The sequence below is a fragment of the Trichechus manatus genome, unplaced genomic scaffold (assembly GCF_000243295.1).
Source record: "Trichechus manatus latirostris isolate Lorelei unplaced genomic scaffold, TriManLat1.0 scaffold00027, whole genome shotgun sequence".
NCBI classification, from domain to species: Eukaryota; Metazoa; Chordata; class Mammalia; order Sirenia; family Trichechidae; genus Trichechus; species Trichechus manatus.
This window is the reverse complement of record NW_004443963.1, coordinates 4,929,977-4,946,124: the sequence shown is the minus strand read 5'-3', so window position 1 is coordinate 4,946,124 and position 16,148 is coordinate 4,929,977. Positions and strand designations below refer to the sequence as shown.

Genomic DNA, 16,148 nt, shown 5'->3' with positions numbered 1-16,148 from the left:
AATGAGGATTAAGTGAGCAAAACCTACATGCCTGGCATGTAGTAAGCACTTACGGATTCAATCAATCATCAAATAATTATATATGATATTATTTATATGCTATATAAATAAATTAATAAATGTCAGCTATCAATATCGGTAAGGATTCAATAAATATCTATTGGTTGAAGGAATGAATGAACGTTGTTCAGCCACAGCTCGCCTTGGTGGCTGCAGGGGAGGTGAATTTCACTTCTAGAGACGAGTCTTGTTCAGTGGGTGGAAACTGGGAATTCACCCAAGGAGGAAAGAAGCACACAGGGCAGGCAGATGGGAGGTGGTGGCTGGGAGAAAGGGGAGGAAGGAAGCTTCCAGGTTAGGTGGAAGGTGGGGATGAGGACAGGAGGCACACAGCTAAAACCAGGCTACAGCACAGGGAAGGGGTGCCACATACACTGACAGTCGGGCCCGAATCTCCCCGGCCAGCACAGCTCGCACGCCGTCCCACTGAAGCCAGTGTTGCATCTACACGCTCCCGTGCCCCAGTACTCATCAAGGCAGACACCTCGGTTATTGCACGGGGCATCCGGTCCTCCGGGACAGGCTGGAAGAGATGAAACAGCAGTGACTCAGCAGCCTCCCCAGACCCAGAGGAGCTCAGTGTCTTTGTAAATGATGCTGCTAAACAGTCTTCCGCTGTGGATTCTGGCACCCATTAGCCAAGAGGGACCATGGTCCCGGGTGTTGCTGGATGTTTAGGGCGAGCTACTGGCCTATGGGACATGACCTTAAATGCATCTGATATGATTCTATTTTGGCATGGGAATATACTGAACCATGCGCTGTCCTGGGGGTCAGGAGACCTGGATTTGAGTAGATTTGGCTGAGTAATTAAGTTGCTCTGAGCACCAGTTTTCTTAGCTCTAAATAATAAGAACATGACGGCAATGGTTGTTTGGTGGTAGAATTCTTGCCTCCCATGCAGGAGATCTGGGTTTGATTTCTGACCAGTGTACTTCATGTGCAATCACCACCCGTCTGTCAGTGGAGCCTTGTGTGTTGCTATGATGCTGAACAGATTTCAGTGGAGCTTCCAGACTAAGATGAACTAGGAAGAAAGGCCTGGTGACCTACTTCCAAAAATTAGCCAATGAAAACCCTATAGATCACAATAGCTTGATCTGCAACCAATCATGGAATGGCATAGGACCAGGCATTTTTTTGTTCCATTGTGCACAGGGTCACCATGAGTTGGCCGACTTGATGGAAGCAAACAACAATAAATGGTGATGATGATGATGTCTGCTTGACCCATACCGCAGTATTCTTGTGAGGATCAAATGAAGTAATATAATTGAGAGCGTTTTGAAAATATAAAATGCCAAATGTAAGGGGTGGCGCTGATTTGTGAATGGTCCACACGTTCGTGATGGAGGGTGGAGGCTGGGTGACTGCGGAGACTCTCAGCTCAAAATGTCCTCATCTAGACCACAGTGAATATAGCATGCACAGTAATGCAAAGCATGGCTTCTGGACGCACACTGTGGGACCTTGTGTTTATCCTTTCTATGCCTCAGTTTTCTCACCTGTTAAATGGGATAATAATGGCACCTACTTCCTAGGGGTTGTTGTGAAGATGAAATGAATTGATATATAGTCGATTCTTGTTATTCACAGTAGTTATGTTCTATAAAGTTGCCATGAACACTGAATTAATGAATACCAAACCACTGTTCCTGCGAAGTATAGGGTTCATCAACTGATCAACACATAAACTTGTTTATTTCTGTTGAAAGACACCTTATATGTATTGCTGATTCATTAACATTGAACTCACAGGCAACAGCACTATAATTCATGCCTGAGTGAAGCCTATCTAACACACGTATTTTTCTCTGTTAGGCACATCAGAGCCTTCTTGTATTTAGGAACACTCAACAGCACTTCAGGACTATGCTTGGGGGCCATTTTAAATAGCCAAAATCACCAACGAAAAGCACAAAAATGCGAAAAATGTGGCACAAGCAGACTGTGAAAGGGACAAACTTGTTTACATTATGAGAGCTGAAATAAGAAGGCAGAGCATCATCTTGTTCAGCCTCAGCTGGGAACATGTGCTCGGTGACTCACATTTTTTGTTGCTTTTTGTATGTCTGTGAATGACCACAAAAGCGCTGCAAGTATTGATTTTGAGGTTACATGTAACCTTTAGTGAGCAGACGGATTTGCAAACATGCAGTCTGCAAATAATGAGGATCGACCATGTATGCGATAGATATGGGAAGTAGACGCCCAGTAAATGGCCTCTTAGAACAATATGTGGCACATGTTAAATGCCATGTAAGTGTTATGTTGCTCATTGTTGATGTATCTTTGGCTGCAAGTTGTATCTAGACACAGAGGTTTCAGGATGTGCCTAAATCCCCTTTGTCAGAGGAGCTCTTTCCTGGAGAAATAAGAGTAAGGCAATGATATACATCCCATAACAGGGAGTTTTCAGGAAATTATCACCCACACATGTCATATCAGTGTATCACTTTGCCAAGGTAGAATCATATCAGATGCATTTAAGCTCCTGTGCTTATCAGTATCATGGACATTGCATAGCATCAAAAATGAAATATTTGGTGTTTTTAGCACCATAGGAAAATGTCTGTGCTATTAAGTTAAGCAAAAGAGCCTGACCCACAATTCAATATATACACCATAAAAATCTCAACTCAGTAAAAAGCAAAATTTGTCAAAAGAAAACAGTAGAAGGAAAATATAAAAAATTCTTCAGAACGATTGCTTTTAGGTTGGGGAAAACATTAAGAGAGATGTTTCCCCCCACCTCTTTATACTTTTCGGTACTTTCAAATGCAGTACAGTGAGTATACAATCCTTTCAGAATTGCGAGGCGGGGAAGAGGTGCCCTCACCCTGACAGTCTCGCCCGAAGTACCCCGTGCAGCACCTGGGGAGCTGCACCACCATGATGCACTGCTGCTGGCAGCCTTCCATGTTCCTCTTAAAGGGCAGGTTGTAGAGACACTTCTGCTTCACACCCTAAAGGACACAAAGAGTGATCCATCCCTCAGTTTTCTACCTAACACTCTAGGGTATTAGTCTCTAGTCCGCCCCCTAGTGGAGGATCCCGGTACTGCCCAAGTTGAAAATGGGATGTTCAATGGCCATGAGTCTTTCACAAGGCAATTCTTTTAGGAGGTGTGTCAACAGACAAAGGTGAAAGCACCGTTCCAGGGAAGGTAGGGAGGTCAGAGCTAGAATCTACAGGAAGAAGGTTTCTTCCCTGTGTTAAGAGGAAGGACTTGCTGACCCTTACAGCTGCTTGCAAATGGTATGGTTGCCTAGGCGCAATGGCTTCCCATTATGGGTATTTGTAATACCAGTTGCCGTTGAGTCAATTCCGACTCATGGTGACCCATGTGTGCCAGAGTAGAACTTTCCTCCATAGGGTTTTCAATGGCTGATTTTTTGGAAGTAGATTGCCAGGTCTTTCCTTTGAGGTGCCTCTGGGTTAGCAGCCAAGTGCATTCACCGTTTGTACCTCCTCCCATCATGGGAGGTGATGTATTAAAGGTTGGCAAGGCCCAAAATCATCTGCAGGAGGGTCTGAGTTATATTTTGTTTTGTAGAGGTGTTTTTGCTAGAGATTTTACTAGCAGAGTACAGTAGAGTGGGAAGAGCTTGGCTTCAGCTACTATTTAAGGAGCACTGGCTATGTGGAGACCTGGTGGTGCACTGATTAACAGCATGGCTGCTAACCAAAAGGTCAGCAGTTTGAATCTACCAGCTGCTCATCGGGTAACGCTATGGGGCAGTTCTACTCTGTCCTATAGGGTTGCTATAAGTCAGAATCAACTTGATGGCAACGGGCTTGGTTTTTCTTTTTTTTTTAACTGGCTATCTACCAGGCTCTGTATCCATATTTTAAAATGTATTTTTCCTAATAACCTCATACAGAATTGTCATTATCTTCATTTTACAGAGACAAAAACTGATAGATTATGTGACTTGTCAAAGGTTACTCGGTGGAATTTAATTCCACACCTGTTGACTCCAAATTTCATTGACTTAACTGTTACTCTGTATTGCTTTCTGGACCCTAATCTCGCTTTTCTCCTTACTAGCCGTGTAGCTTAGGCTAATTGCTTAACCTCTCTGAGACTCATTTTCTCATAAGTAAAGTGGAACCAACAATAGCATCCTTTGAGTATTGTAAGGAGGAATAAAACTAAAGTATATAAAGGGCCTAGAACCAAGCCTGAGACATGGACAGCAACCAACAAAATGTAGCCAGTATTTTTTAATGATAATTATCTTTGAAGTCCCTTTTAGCTCTACAATCTCATGACATTTCTGGACAGTTCCTGAAAGATGGGTAGTGGGTTTGTAGGTTGCCTGGGCTGAGAATGTCCATCTCAGATGCCATTGGCTTGATCGTTGAGAAAAATGACATAAATTGTAGCTATAAAACACACCAAAGATACATGTATACATACACACGCGTGCACACACACTTAACACACCAGAAGACTGGGGTATGATAATGAAACAAACTTACTGCTCTCCAAACAATATCACTGTCTTCATAATTACCTTTGATTTGCTCCCCCATGGGCAGCTGGGAGTAGTGATACAGCTCCCACAACTCCCCTAGTATGAAACAAAAGCAACACTTAACAGTCAAGAACATTGGAAAACACAAGAAAATGCTCTTGGTTAAAAACCTCGATAGGCTGATTAAGAACTTAATTAATCTTGATTAAGGTTGGGCTATGATCAAGAATATAGACATAAAATACACTGGAACTCTGCCATGGAGAGTTCTGAAGGTCTGTCTTGGACCTAACTCCTTGCTGTGGTTCTTCCAGGGCACAAGTTCCCTGTTATAAAGAGCAATACCCGGGCAGTGTCATACAGGGATATTGTACAGTGGCAGTGGGAAATGTGGATACACATGTCAGTTCCATTATAAATTAGCTGTGATACTTTTGGCCAATCACTTGTACTCTTTGATCCGTAGTTTTATGATCTATAAAATAGGGATGATAATAATTCTTGCTGCTATTTGATCTTTAGGTGAATGGTTGTGGGTGGGGGGGGTGATCAGTTGAAAAAAATGTGTGTGAATATACTTTGGAAATTATAAAGGTCACAACCCCTACAGCAGAAGGGACAATTGGTTTCATCTCTTACTTTGGTTGAGTGGTATCCTAAAAATTTGGAGGCATTTATTGAGTGCCTTACTAGGTGCCAGGTACTGATATCAACTGGTGTCAGACTTTGCCATGTAAAGTCATGTCACCTCTTGGAGACTCAATTTCCAAATAAACAAAGGAGCTGATGATATCTACTTCCAAGATTATTATGAGGGTAAAAAATGAGCATTGAGCAAAATGGCTGGCCCAAAGGTGGTACTCAATAACTGGGTGTTGGATGGATGAATGGGTGTGAAATGTGAAAATGCCTAGCATGGTGCACGGCCCAGGATGGATGCTCAGGCAATGTTGTTGAATGAATAGGTAAAGAAATGGAAGTGTAGGTGGCATATATTAGATTGAATCATAATGAAATTGCCATTTTTGTAGGTAAAAAATGGTCAAATATGGTAATTTCATGACTTAATCTTGCAGAAACTTAAAAAAAGTTTGTTGAAAGAATGAACGAATGACTGGATGGATGGATTTGAAAATGACTCATGGTTGGTACCCAATGACTGTTTACTTAATGGTGAAGGAATGAATGGGTGGGTGGGCAGGTAGATAAATGAGAATGTGCCAGGCCTATGCAGAGCTAAGTAGATGCTTAATGATTCTAAATTTGAAAACCACAGTCATTTGGCCGTCAGACCTCTTGGGTCCTGGGCTCGCTGAGGACCAGCCCTTAGTGGTTCCACAACAGAGTCCACTACGTATCATGAGGACTGTTCTCTGACCCAAGGTTCCCTTACTACAGTGTTGTTTTTGGGACTGACCGAGATATTGAAACTAGCAAAAGTGTCACAGCGGCCCCCCAGCATGGGGTCAATTAGCAGACAGTCGATGCCATAGGCCACACCCAGATCAAACAAGAGCTCCCGCTGCACAATTCTGCACGTTTGGTCATTCAGAAAGAGCTCACCCTGAGAGAGAGAGAGAGAGAGAGAGAAGACAGTCAGCAATACTTCTCAGACCTCTCTTCTTTCCAGGCCATATTATGTGGCCAGTACCTGTGAGACTTAGAAAGAACTGAAAACAAAAACAAAACAAAAAACCCCAAAATGAACACTGAGCACTTACGACGTACCAGCTACTGTTCTAAGTGCTTTACCTGTGCGAATTCTTTTAATCCTTATGACAACCCTAGGATGTAGATACTATTATTAGTGTTCCCATGTTGTTGTTGTTGTTAGTTGCTGTCAAGTCAGTGACAACCCATGGTGACCTTATGTATAACAGGATGAAATGCTGCCTGGTCTTGCACCATCCTCACAATTATTGCTGTGTTTGGGCCCATTGTTGCAGCGACTGTGTCAATCCATCTCATGGAGCATCTCCTTTATTTTTGCTGACCGTCTACTTTACCAAGCATGATGTCCTTCTCCAGGGATTGGTCCCTCCTGATGATGTGCCCAAAGAGAGCAAGACGAATTCTCGCCATCCTTGTTCTATGGAGCATGTACTTCTGGCTGTACTTCCTCTAAGGCTGATTTGTTCTTTCATTTTACAGGTGAGGAATCTGAGGCAGTGAGGGGTTGAGAAACTTGTTGAAGGTCACACAGCCAGTAAGGACTGGTGCAGGCATTCAGACCCAAGCAGTTGGCCTCCCAGCCTACTCTCTTGACCACTCTACAACACTGCCTCTCCCAAGGTGGAAGCATGCACAGTGGGGGTGACAGGGTGGAGAAGGGATGATTGGCTGCGGTTCAGGATAAACCTTGCTGATGTAGGCACTTCATGTGCAGTAACTGAGTTTTCTTATTTAGTGCCATCACCTAGCAAAGTTCTTGGCACAACTTTCTAAAATATACAAGTGATGGGCTTTAACTTTACAATGATAACAATAATAATAATTACTTATTTTTCACATGTACCAGACATTGTCCAAACTGTACTTTAGATAAATTATTTCACTTAATGCTTGCAACAAATCTAGGGCTTCCTTCCCCAAGGTCACTGTGGTAATAAGTTGACGGATACACCTCCCACCCACCCCCACTAAGAAGTAAAATGTTTTTAGGAGGTCCTGTGAGAAGAAAAAAGATAAACCTCAGCATCTATTGATAGGCTGAAGATAGTGTGACTTAGTGGAAAGAACACCTGAAAACTGTGGTTGAAGCCCTGACACTTCACTTACTGTGTGAACATGGGCAAGTCCCTGAACTTCTCTGAGGTTCATCTTTTTCCACCAAGTAAGTAGTGTTAATAGTTCTTAATGCATTTTGTTGTTAGGTGCCCTTGAATCAGTTCTGACTCATAGTGACCCTCTGTACAACAGAACGAAACACTGCCCAATCCTGTGCCATCCTCACAATCGTTGTCATGTTTGAGCCCATTGTTGCAGCCACTGTGTCAGTCCATCTTGTTGAGGGTCTTCCTCTTTTTTGTTGACCCTCTACTTTACCAAGCATGATGACCTTCTCCAGGGACTGGTACCGCCTGATAACATGTCCAAACCATGTAAGATAAGTCTCGTCATCCTCGCTTCTAAGGAGCATTCTGGCTGTACTTCTTCCAAGACAGATTTGTTTGTTCTTCTGGCAGTCCATGGTATATTCAATATTCTTCCCCAGCACCATAGTTCAAAGGCATCAATTCTTCTTTCATCCTCCTTTTTCATTGTCTAGCTGTCACATGCATATGAGGCGATTGAAAACACCATGGCTTGGATCAGGCACACCTTAGTCCTTAAAGTGACATCTTTGCTTTTAAACACTTTAAAGAGGTCTTTTGCAGCAGATTTGCCCAGTGCAATGTGTTGTTTGATTTTTTGACTGCTGCTTCCATGGGTGTTGATTGTGGATCCAAGTAAAATGAAGTCCTTAACAACTTCAATCTTTTCTCCATTTAGCATGATGTTACTTACTAGTCCAGTTGTGAGGATTTTTGTTTTCTTAATGTTGAAGTGTAATCCATATTGAAGGCTGTGGTCTTTGATCTTCATCCGTAAGTGCTTCAAGTCCTCTTCACTTTCAGCAGGCAAGGTTGTGTCATCTGCATATCGCAGGTTGTTAATGAATCTTCCTCCAAACCTGATGCCCCGTTCTTCTTCATATAGTCCAGCTTCTTGGATTATTTACTCAGCATACAATTCTTAATGTATAGGGTCATTATAAAAATCAAACTAAATAGTCTGTTGCAAAGTGTTCTGAAAGCTGTATTAGTGCACTCAATAAGCAGTGGACGTTCTCGTACCTCTTGTCTGATAGGTGTCCACTTCAGTCTATGGAGATAGGACAGCTGATCTCAAGAGTGCAAGTACAATGGGATAACCTTCTAGAAGTTGGAAGGTAAAGATGCTAATGCTCTTCAAATTTAGGTGTAAATTCAATACAATTCCATTCCAAACCCCAAAGGAATTCTTGTCATGAGATGTAAGTAGAATGCTGTATGGGACTTCTCAGAAGGTTCTTTAAAGGGAATTGACTCATTTGAGGGATGCATCCCTTTTGCCTTCTTCCTCCTCCTGCCTGGAAAGTAGACATGATGGCTGGACCTCCAGTAGCCACTTTGGACCTTGAGGTGACTTTGAAGCTGGAACCATGTGCTGCAGAGCAGAAAGACAGACGGCACTCCCCCATGGAGCTGCCATACTGGACCTGGATTGGCTACTTCCAGATTTCTTTTACAAGAGAGAATCAATTCTTGTGTATTTAAGCCATTGCCGTTTTTGGGTTTCCATTGTGTGCAGTCAAACTAATCCTATCAGAGCCATTCATCATATGGAATTATGGGAGGGTAGACTGGTTCAGGAACTAGCCAGGGAAGGAGAAAATTGCAGACTTGCTCTTTATTGGCTGATCTAGCAGGGATAGCCAAGTAAGAGGGTTGGGGTGGGGCTGGGAAGGAAGAGAAAGCAATGCCAGTGAAATTCCTGTTTCAGGGAAGTATCTCATGCTGGAAAATAAATGCTCTATTCCCCCCACCCACCCCCAAATAATCTGTTAGTGGCTCTCCACAAGTCTCAGGGGGCTCCCTGTCACCTGTGGCAAGGGCTCAGGCTGGCGAGGTCTTATGATGTTTTTTCATACTTACTTACGTACTTTAAGAGGACACACCCCTGAAAGCAGTGAGAGAAATTGAGCTGGCCATCAATGAAGGAAAAAAACGAACTTCTCCTTGAAGGAGCATGGTTAGGGGAGTGGCCTTATTGTTCATGTGTCCCCAGTCCCACCTGGGTGACAGTACTCACAATGTCATTGCCAGCTCCACACTTCACACTCAGCTCCGAACCTTGCAGGGTCTTCCAGCCAGTAGGTCTGGGGAGATCCACTGCTAAAACCTGCAGGAGCAATGTTGTCACCTTAATCTTCCAAATTTGGGCTGAAGAAGGGCCCAAAGGACCTTTGCCAACAAACCAAATTCTGATGCATGTTTTTTCCAAGAATTATAGCAATTCCAGCTTTAAAATGACAACAAATATAAGAAAGAAGAAGAATCATGGAATGGGCTATCTAGGAGGTTGGAAGTTCCTTCGGAGAGGAAGTCTCAGCCAGCTAGTCTGGGTTTACTAGGCCTTCCAACCCCTCATCTATGCTTGGGAGTCCATGGAAGATGGTCTGTTGGTATATGAAACCAGTGACAGGAACAGTGGGTTAAGTGCTGGGAAATGGCACAGGATGCTGTGAATTAACCAAAGTTAGGGATTTTGGTATTCTTGGACTTGACAGACTCACTCCTGGAAAGAAACATGGGCCCTGGTTGAGGCCGCAGAGTGACAGGGTTTTAGCAAGAGCTTCTTTGTTCCGACATGCCCTTGCTTCCCTGATCACAGTTGAGCCCAGATGATTAGTCAGATTTCTGCCTGGAAATTTTGGAATTGGGAGAGAAAGAGCTCATCTGGAGAAACTTGGGAACGGTTGCCAGCAGCCATTTTTGCCATTTCACATGGAAAGAGTAAAAGCTGATCTGCAGTACAAGAAAAGAGTCATGCTGTTGGGTATGGGTTAAAGTTAAAAAAAAAAAAAAAAATAATGGGAGGCCCAAGAAGCAGAACCAAGTCTGTGTGCTGCAAACAACCCAGGAAGTCTTTGCTTTCTCTCTCCTGATGCCCTGCAGAAGTCTGGATGGGCAGTACCTTTTTCTGCCTTAGAGATATTTAGGATATTTAGGAAGTCTTGGGGGCTACTTTCTCAAGGAGGCAGAGATTGGAGTGGTGCATCTACAAGCCAAGGAACACCAAGGATTGCCTGGAGCCACCAGAAGCGAGGAAGAGGCAAGGAAGGATTCTTCAGAGGGAGTATGGCCCTGCCCAAACCTTAATTTTGGACTTCTAGCTTCCAGAATGGTGAGAGAGTAAATTTTTGATGTTTTAAGCCACCTAGTTTGTGGTAATTTGTTATGGAAGCCCTTGGAAACTAATATACAAGGCAAGGGTGTATCTTCTTCTTGGGGTCAATTGACCCTGGCCAATTAGAGGAAGACACAGTGGGTGTGGGGTGCTCAGGCCTCCCTCCCACCACACTCTGACTATTCCTGGGCTGCAGTGTCTCGGTGCCTGGATTTTATCATTCTTGGGGCATCCCTGCAATTGCTTCTGCGTGAAAACAAAATACCGTGGAATCTCGGATCACATGGAACTTCAGATACTCCTTCAACTTGTTCTTGTTCTCTTGGTTGAAGAGGAAATCCTGCTGTTGAGGGGGTAAGGCTTGGAGAGCTTGGTCTGTGGGCCAGAAGAGAGTGACCGGGGTGTGGATGGGATCAGTGATGAGACTCAGCAAGCCGGCATCCTGAAACACAGGAAACAGCCCTACATAGTGTGTGCACACCCCATGCCACAAAGCCCTGCTATGTGGGTGGATGTCTGAGGATCAAAGGAAGGCAGAGGGCCCCTGCGTGCCCTGTCCCAGGTTTATTGGGACGGCTGGTGCAGAAGTGACGCAGCCAGAAAACAAAAGTTCATCACACCCCAGCCATTCAGACTCACATTTTCTTAGAAAGCAGAGAGTCAAAATCTAGCCTTTTGCTAATAGGAAAATAAACTTTAACTTTAGAAAATACCTTTTTTTTCCTACCACTCCTACCCAAATATTTTAATTTCTGGATACCAGCTTAGTATTTTTCTCATATTTCATTAAAAATAGTGAAACCTATACAATATTGAGATACTCTCATATAATTATAAGAATTCTGGATCATATATACTCAGAAAGAAATTACCACATGAATGGGGAAGAGTTATTCTGAGACCTTCTATAGTCCAGGTGCATTGCATACTTTTTTTCCCTTTTAATATTTCCAACAATCCTATTATGTTGGCCTTATTATCCCCTTTTATTGAGACTCAGAGAAGTTTTCTAACTTGGCATGAAATCTCGTGCCAGGTGTGGGCATTACTATAAGGTTTTGGGGTTGGGTGGGTGGGCAAAGATTACTCATCTGTAACATACTTGGAGATTCTGATTTTGAACACCTTGCAGTATCCATTTCTAAAATGCTTCCTACGGAATCTGAGATCGAGACTATTTTGGGAAACACTGGTTCAATGCAGAGGTTTATAGAGTATGCTTTGGGGGGACCCCACAGTTCTCACAGCCCTTCAGAGACTTCTAGGTGTTTGTTGTGGGGAAGGGTGCCTCTGGAGGACCCTGGGCCTTCTCCTCTGCAATCTGTTGTTTTAATGAGAAGTTTCCCTACTCAGTTTATGGGAAGAGTCTTTGAAGTTAGAAAGATATGCTTGTGAATCCTACTTCTACCTGTCTCACTGCAGGCATAGATTCCCTAACTCTCTACCTCAGCTTCCTCATCTCTATAATGGAGCTGAAAATTCCTACTTCTCAGGCTTGTTGGTAAGAGGACTGAATCATAGAGGCGAAGCGCCTGCTACCAGGACTGGCACGTGCTAGTTCCATTCCCTGCCCCCAATCTCAAATACTCCAATTTCTAACTTGGCCAGTGTACATTACCTGTCTGAACAAACCACTCCGTATTTTGAGCCTGGAGTGGAAGAGAATGACTTTTTTCTCCAGAAACTTAGAACATCCCCACACAGATCCCATAACAGTTGGCTGGTGCCAAAAGACAAAGAAAACAAAACAAACACACACACACACACAGCAACAACGGAAATAACAAACCCAAACCCCAAAAACCAAAACCAAACCCAAAACACTTAGGGCTTTTTTTTTTTTTTTTTTACCTGTATTAAGTTGCTAAATTGGGTGTAGCCATGGTTTTTTGCCACTGTTGTAAGATTTTGCTGCAAAGATAATAAGAATGAGAATGAAACTTGTTCTCATACAGTTCACAAAGCACTAGAACAAAAGCTCAACTGAATAAAGAAAAAATAACGTGGCAGGTACTGCAGATGGGCTCATTTGCACCCACTTTACCTCTGTGCTACCCATGCCTTACTGTATTAAAAATGCCGGAAAGCTGAGCACGGCATATACCCAGACTCCTTTGCAGCTAGAGTTCCATAGGTGATCTCACTTGTGTGAGACTTGGTGGTGAAAAGAAATGATACGGGGCAGTAATGGCTGCTAGCAGGGAGATCAGATCTTCTCGCAAGCACAATGGTGGAGGCATCTGGTGTCCAGTCTCTAGTGTCCTAAGAAGGTGAGGCTAGAGCAGATGTTCTCTTCTTGCAAGCATCCCTGGGATACTTTGTTCCCAGCTGTGCAGCATCTGAATTAAGCTCTGGCTTTTCAAGAGATTTATTGATACTAAATCTCCTTTTTGTCTAAGGTAGGTATAGTGGATTCTGTTATTGGCAATGAAGAATCCTGACCAATGATAATAAATAATAATACAAGTTAAAATTGTCTTTTCCCATCAATTGAGAAAGAAAGATCTTTACCCCAGGTTTAGTTTTATATAATTATATGTCTGTGGGGACATCTATATCTATCTGTCTATCTACCTATCTATGTGACTATCTATGTATCTGTCTCTATCTACCCACCCACCCATCCATCCATCTGTCCATCCATCTATCTCTCCATCCTCTACATCTATGCAAGACCACTAGCCCTTGTGGATACTGAAAAAATACTTATAAAATCCATTTATCTATTTGAAAATAGGCTTTTACTTATTTACTTCTTACTCAGAATAATATTTACTAGGCTTTTAATGACAGCTTGAGATTGAACCAGCAAAATTAAAATGTTTCAAATGAAGCTTCAAAATCAGAATTGAGATAATAATGTACTCTGGCTCACTCCATGCTGAGCATACAACAGTGAGTTTACCCACCAGAATCCTTCCATAGGCATCTCTGGGGGTGATAAGCAAGTTCTGGGGATACAGCAATTTGTCTATGATGTGGATGATTCCATTGGTACTGATGATATCACTGGATATGATCTTAGCCTTGTTATTTAAATACACTGTATCCTGAAATCAACCAAAATAGAAAAAGAAATGAACACAGAGAGAAATTGACACAAAATAGCTTCATCCAGAATGCCACGCCAGCAAGTTAAATCATCATGAAAGTGAACATTTAAGTAGAGCTGTGGGCAAAATCTGAAGATCTAAGTTACTTGAGCATCTTCTTTTTATTATGAAAAATAGAGACAAGAATGTAGTTTTCACCCAGAGATTTTAATAGTAAATAATTGATTGAAAGAGTCATTTTACCTTGATTCTCAAATTGGAAATAATTAAGCAGATCAAAATTGGCTTCTCTTCAACATGTGTGTCCCCTCTGTTTTTTCCCCTTTGCAATGAATTCTACAGCCACCATTTGTTTCTCCTTTGGAGGGAGGGACAGGACCAGCATGGCCAAGTGGCTTTGATCCAAAGCTTTCCTCTTTCTCCAGCTTCTGACCAATGAATGCCACCAAAAATAGTTCCAATGACCGCCTGGAGCAGCCCTACCTCTGAGGTTGAATTTCAGCTCTAATATTTACTCACTCTGTGACCTTGGACAAGTTACTTGACCTCTCTGAGCCCAGTTTCCTTATTTGTAAATTGAGAATAACAATAGTATCTACATTATGGGGCTGTTTTGCAGATGAAATTAATTAGTACATATCTAATACTTAGAAAAGCCTGGCCTATAGAAATCACTCAACATAGGTTAGTTGTTATTGTCATTATTACTGGTCTTACTCTAAGGAAGAGGAGGAGAGAGGGCCCAAGGAGAGTCAGTACCTTCCTTAGGTGGCCTCACTTACCTGAGAGACAGAGATGGTAATTGACTCCCCTTGGAGGGAAGTTGCATTTGGGGTCAATTTCAGGTTTTCCAGAAGCAGCTGGTGGCAGGCAATCACATGATACCGAAGAACCTGGGACATGACACCCTGTTTGTCCCAGTCTTTAACCTGCAACAGATCAGAGGGTCCAGGAGCCTTCATTCCAACCTCGCCTTGTGCTCTCCTCTCTTCCATCCTCTTCCCTGCAGCTCTCTCCCCACCCAGGCCCTGGGAAGTGGATGCTCAAGGTTGGCTTGTGGTCAGGGTGACAGGCTAGTGTCCTAGTTCCCTTCCTTCCTCCACTGCAGAATCTCAGAGTGGAGGCAACCTGGAGTTCTCTGGTCCAACATTTCCCAGCACGCCTTCTAAGGACCACAAATCCTCAAAAAAAAGTTTTTTTCTGTGACATATGCTGGGAAACACTGCATAGTAGTACATCCCCTTCCTGGAGAGGTGCCAGGGCCAGACTGAAATCTTTAATATGGAAAAGATCATGAACCTTCTCTATTTGTAAATCAAAATACAAACAGTATTAGCCATAAAGTAAGTGTAATAAAAAGTACACAAAGTTGTCATCATTTTCTAATAACCCTTCTGAGGCTTTTTTTTTGAACTATCAAATATCAAATTCTTTCAACAATTATTTTTGGGTCCTGCTTTTGCTGGTGTCCAAAATATATGCATAGAGGGGACGTATGTACATGCAGTGGTTAAGAACACCAGTGCTGGAGCCAGGTTTGAGTCCTAGTTCCCCCACTTGCTAGTCATGTGACCTTGGGAAAGTTACTTCCCGCAATGTCGTCAATGGTAAAATTGAGTAATAATAGTACTTAGCTTATAGGGTTGACATGAGGATTAAATGGGTTAATCTAAGTCAGGCACTCACAATAGTGCCTGGCATACTTGATGAATGTTAGCTATTATTATTATTAATGGGTAATCCAGTATGAAATGTCCCAATGAATGCTAGAACAGTAAAGGCTCTGAGAAGTCCTGCAGAAAAGAATCTGATTTAAAACCCATTAATCCAGTTTTCTCTCTCTCTTTTTCTTTTTTGTCTATGGGAGCTTTGGATCACTTGGGAATTATTGATCATCTCCAACCTCCGACCCCATTCAGGAACGTCCTTTAGTGTGTCTCTGGCATCCACTTGGATGCTTCCCCTGACAGGGAGTCCCTATGCCCAGAGACAGCCCCTTTCATTGATGGTCAACTCCACCTGATCATAATTCCCCTGCCCAGAAATGTCTTCAGTGTGAGTTCCAAGACGAGGCCCAAAGACTGTGTTCCAGACTCAAACTTCCTCTGCCTGCCCACTGCCACGTGCTTACCCGGGCTTCCTCGTCAAAGGCTGCTGATAAAGGCACGAAGATGGTGAAGGGGCCTGGGCCAGCCAGGTCTCGCACAGAATGCTCCTGAGGGAAGGAAGGTGAGGGGCCCCATGTTACTTACCTGATATAAATAAACGGGGCTCAAACAATAGCAGAAAGAGAGAGAGACACAGTTGCAGAGGGGAGTGATTACTGGATGAGAAGATCTGTGTTTTAGTCTTGAATTCAAATTCAAACCCAGATTCTCTGTCATTAAACAGTAATGTTTATTGTTTTCTGGTTATAAAATTAACATATGTTTACTTTATTAAAGATTATGAAAATGCAGAATAAAGAAAAAAATAACTACCTGTAATCTTACTACCTAGAATTAACCCCCGTATTTTTAGGTATTCTTGTCCAGCATTTCTTCTGCATATAAATATTTTACATAATTGGGATAGTAATATAAATATTAACAATAAGATGATTTACTTAACTGTTCTAATTATC

At 42.7% G+C, this 16,148-nt stretch overlaps 1 protein-coding gene across 1 annotated transcript in view; it reads right to left on the bottom strand.

The window, feature by feature from the left end:
* The window catches only part of STAB2 (stabilin 2), a 212,782-nt gene that overhangs the window by 28,179 nt on the left and 168,455 nt on the right, over window positions 1-16,148 (bottom strand). The window contains exons 42-51 of the mRNA XM_012554793.1: window positions 15,657-15,740; window positions 14,308-14,454; window positions 13,382-13,522; window positions 12,324-12,383; window positions 10,738-10,914; window positions 9,375-9,464; window positions 5,959-6,105; window positions 4,581-4,637; window positions 2,900-3,026; window positions 434-583 (exon numbers count right to left, since the gene is read on the bottom strand). Coding sequence (XP_012410247.1) covers window positions 434-583; window positions 2,900-3,026; window positions 4,581-4,637; window positions 5,959-6,105; window positions 9,375-9,464; window positions 10,738-10,914; window positions 12,324-12,383; window positions 13,382-13,522; window positions 14,308-14,454; window positions 15,657-15,740 — 1,180 coding nt within the window. The remainder of the gene's footprint in view (window positions 1-433; window positions 584-2,899; window positions 3,027-4,580; window positions 4,638-5,958; window positions 6,106-9,374; window positions 9,465-10,737; window positions 10,915-12,323; window positions 12,384-13,381; window positions 13,523-14,307; window positions 14,455-15,656; window positions 15,741-16,148) is intronic.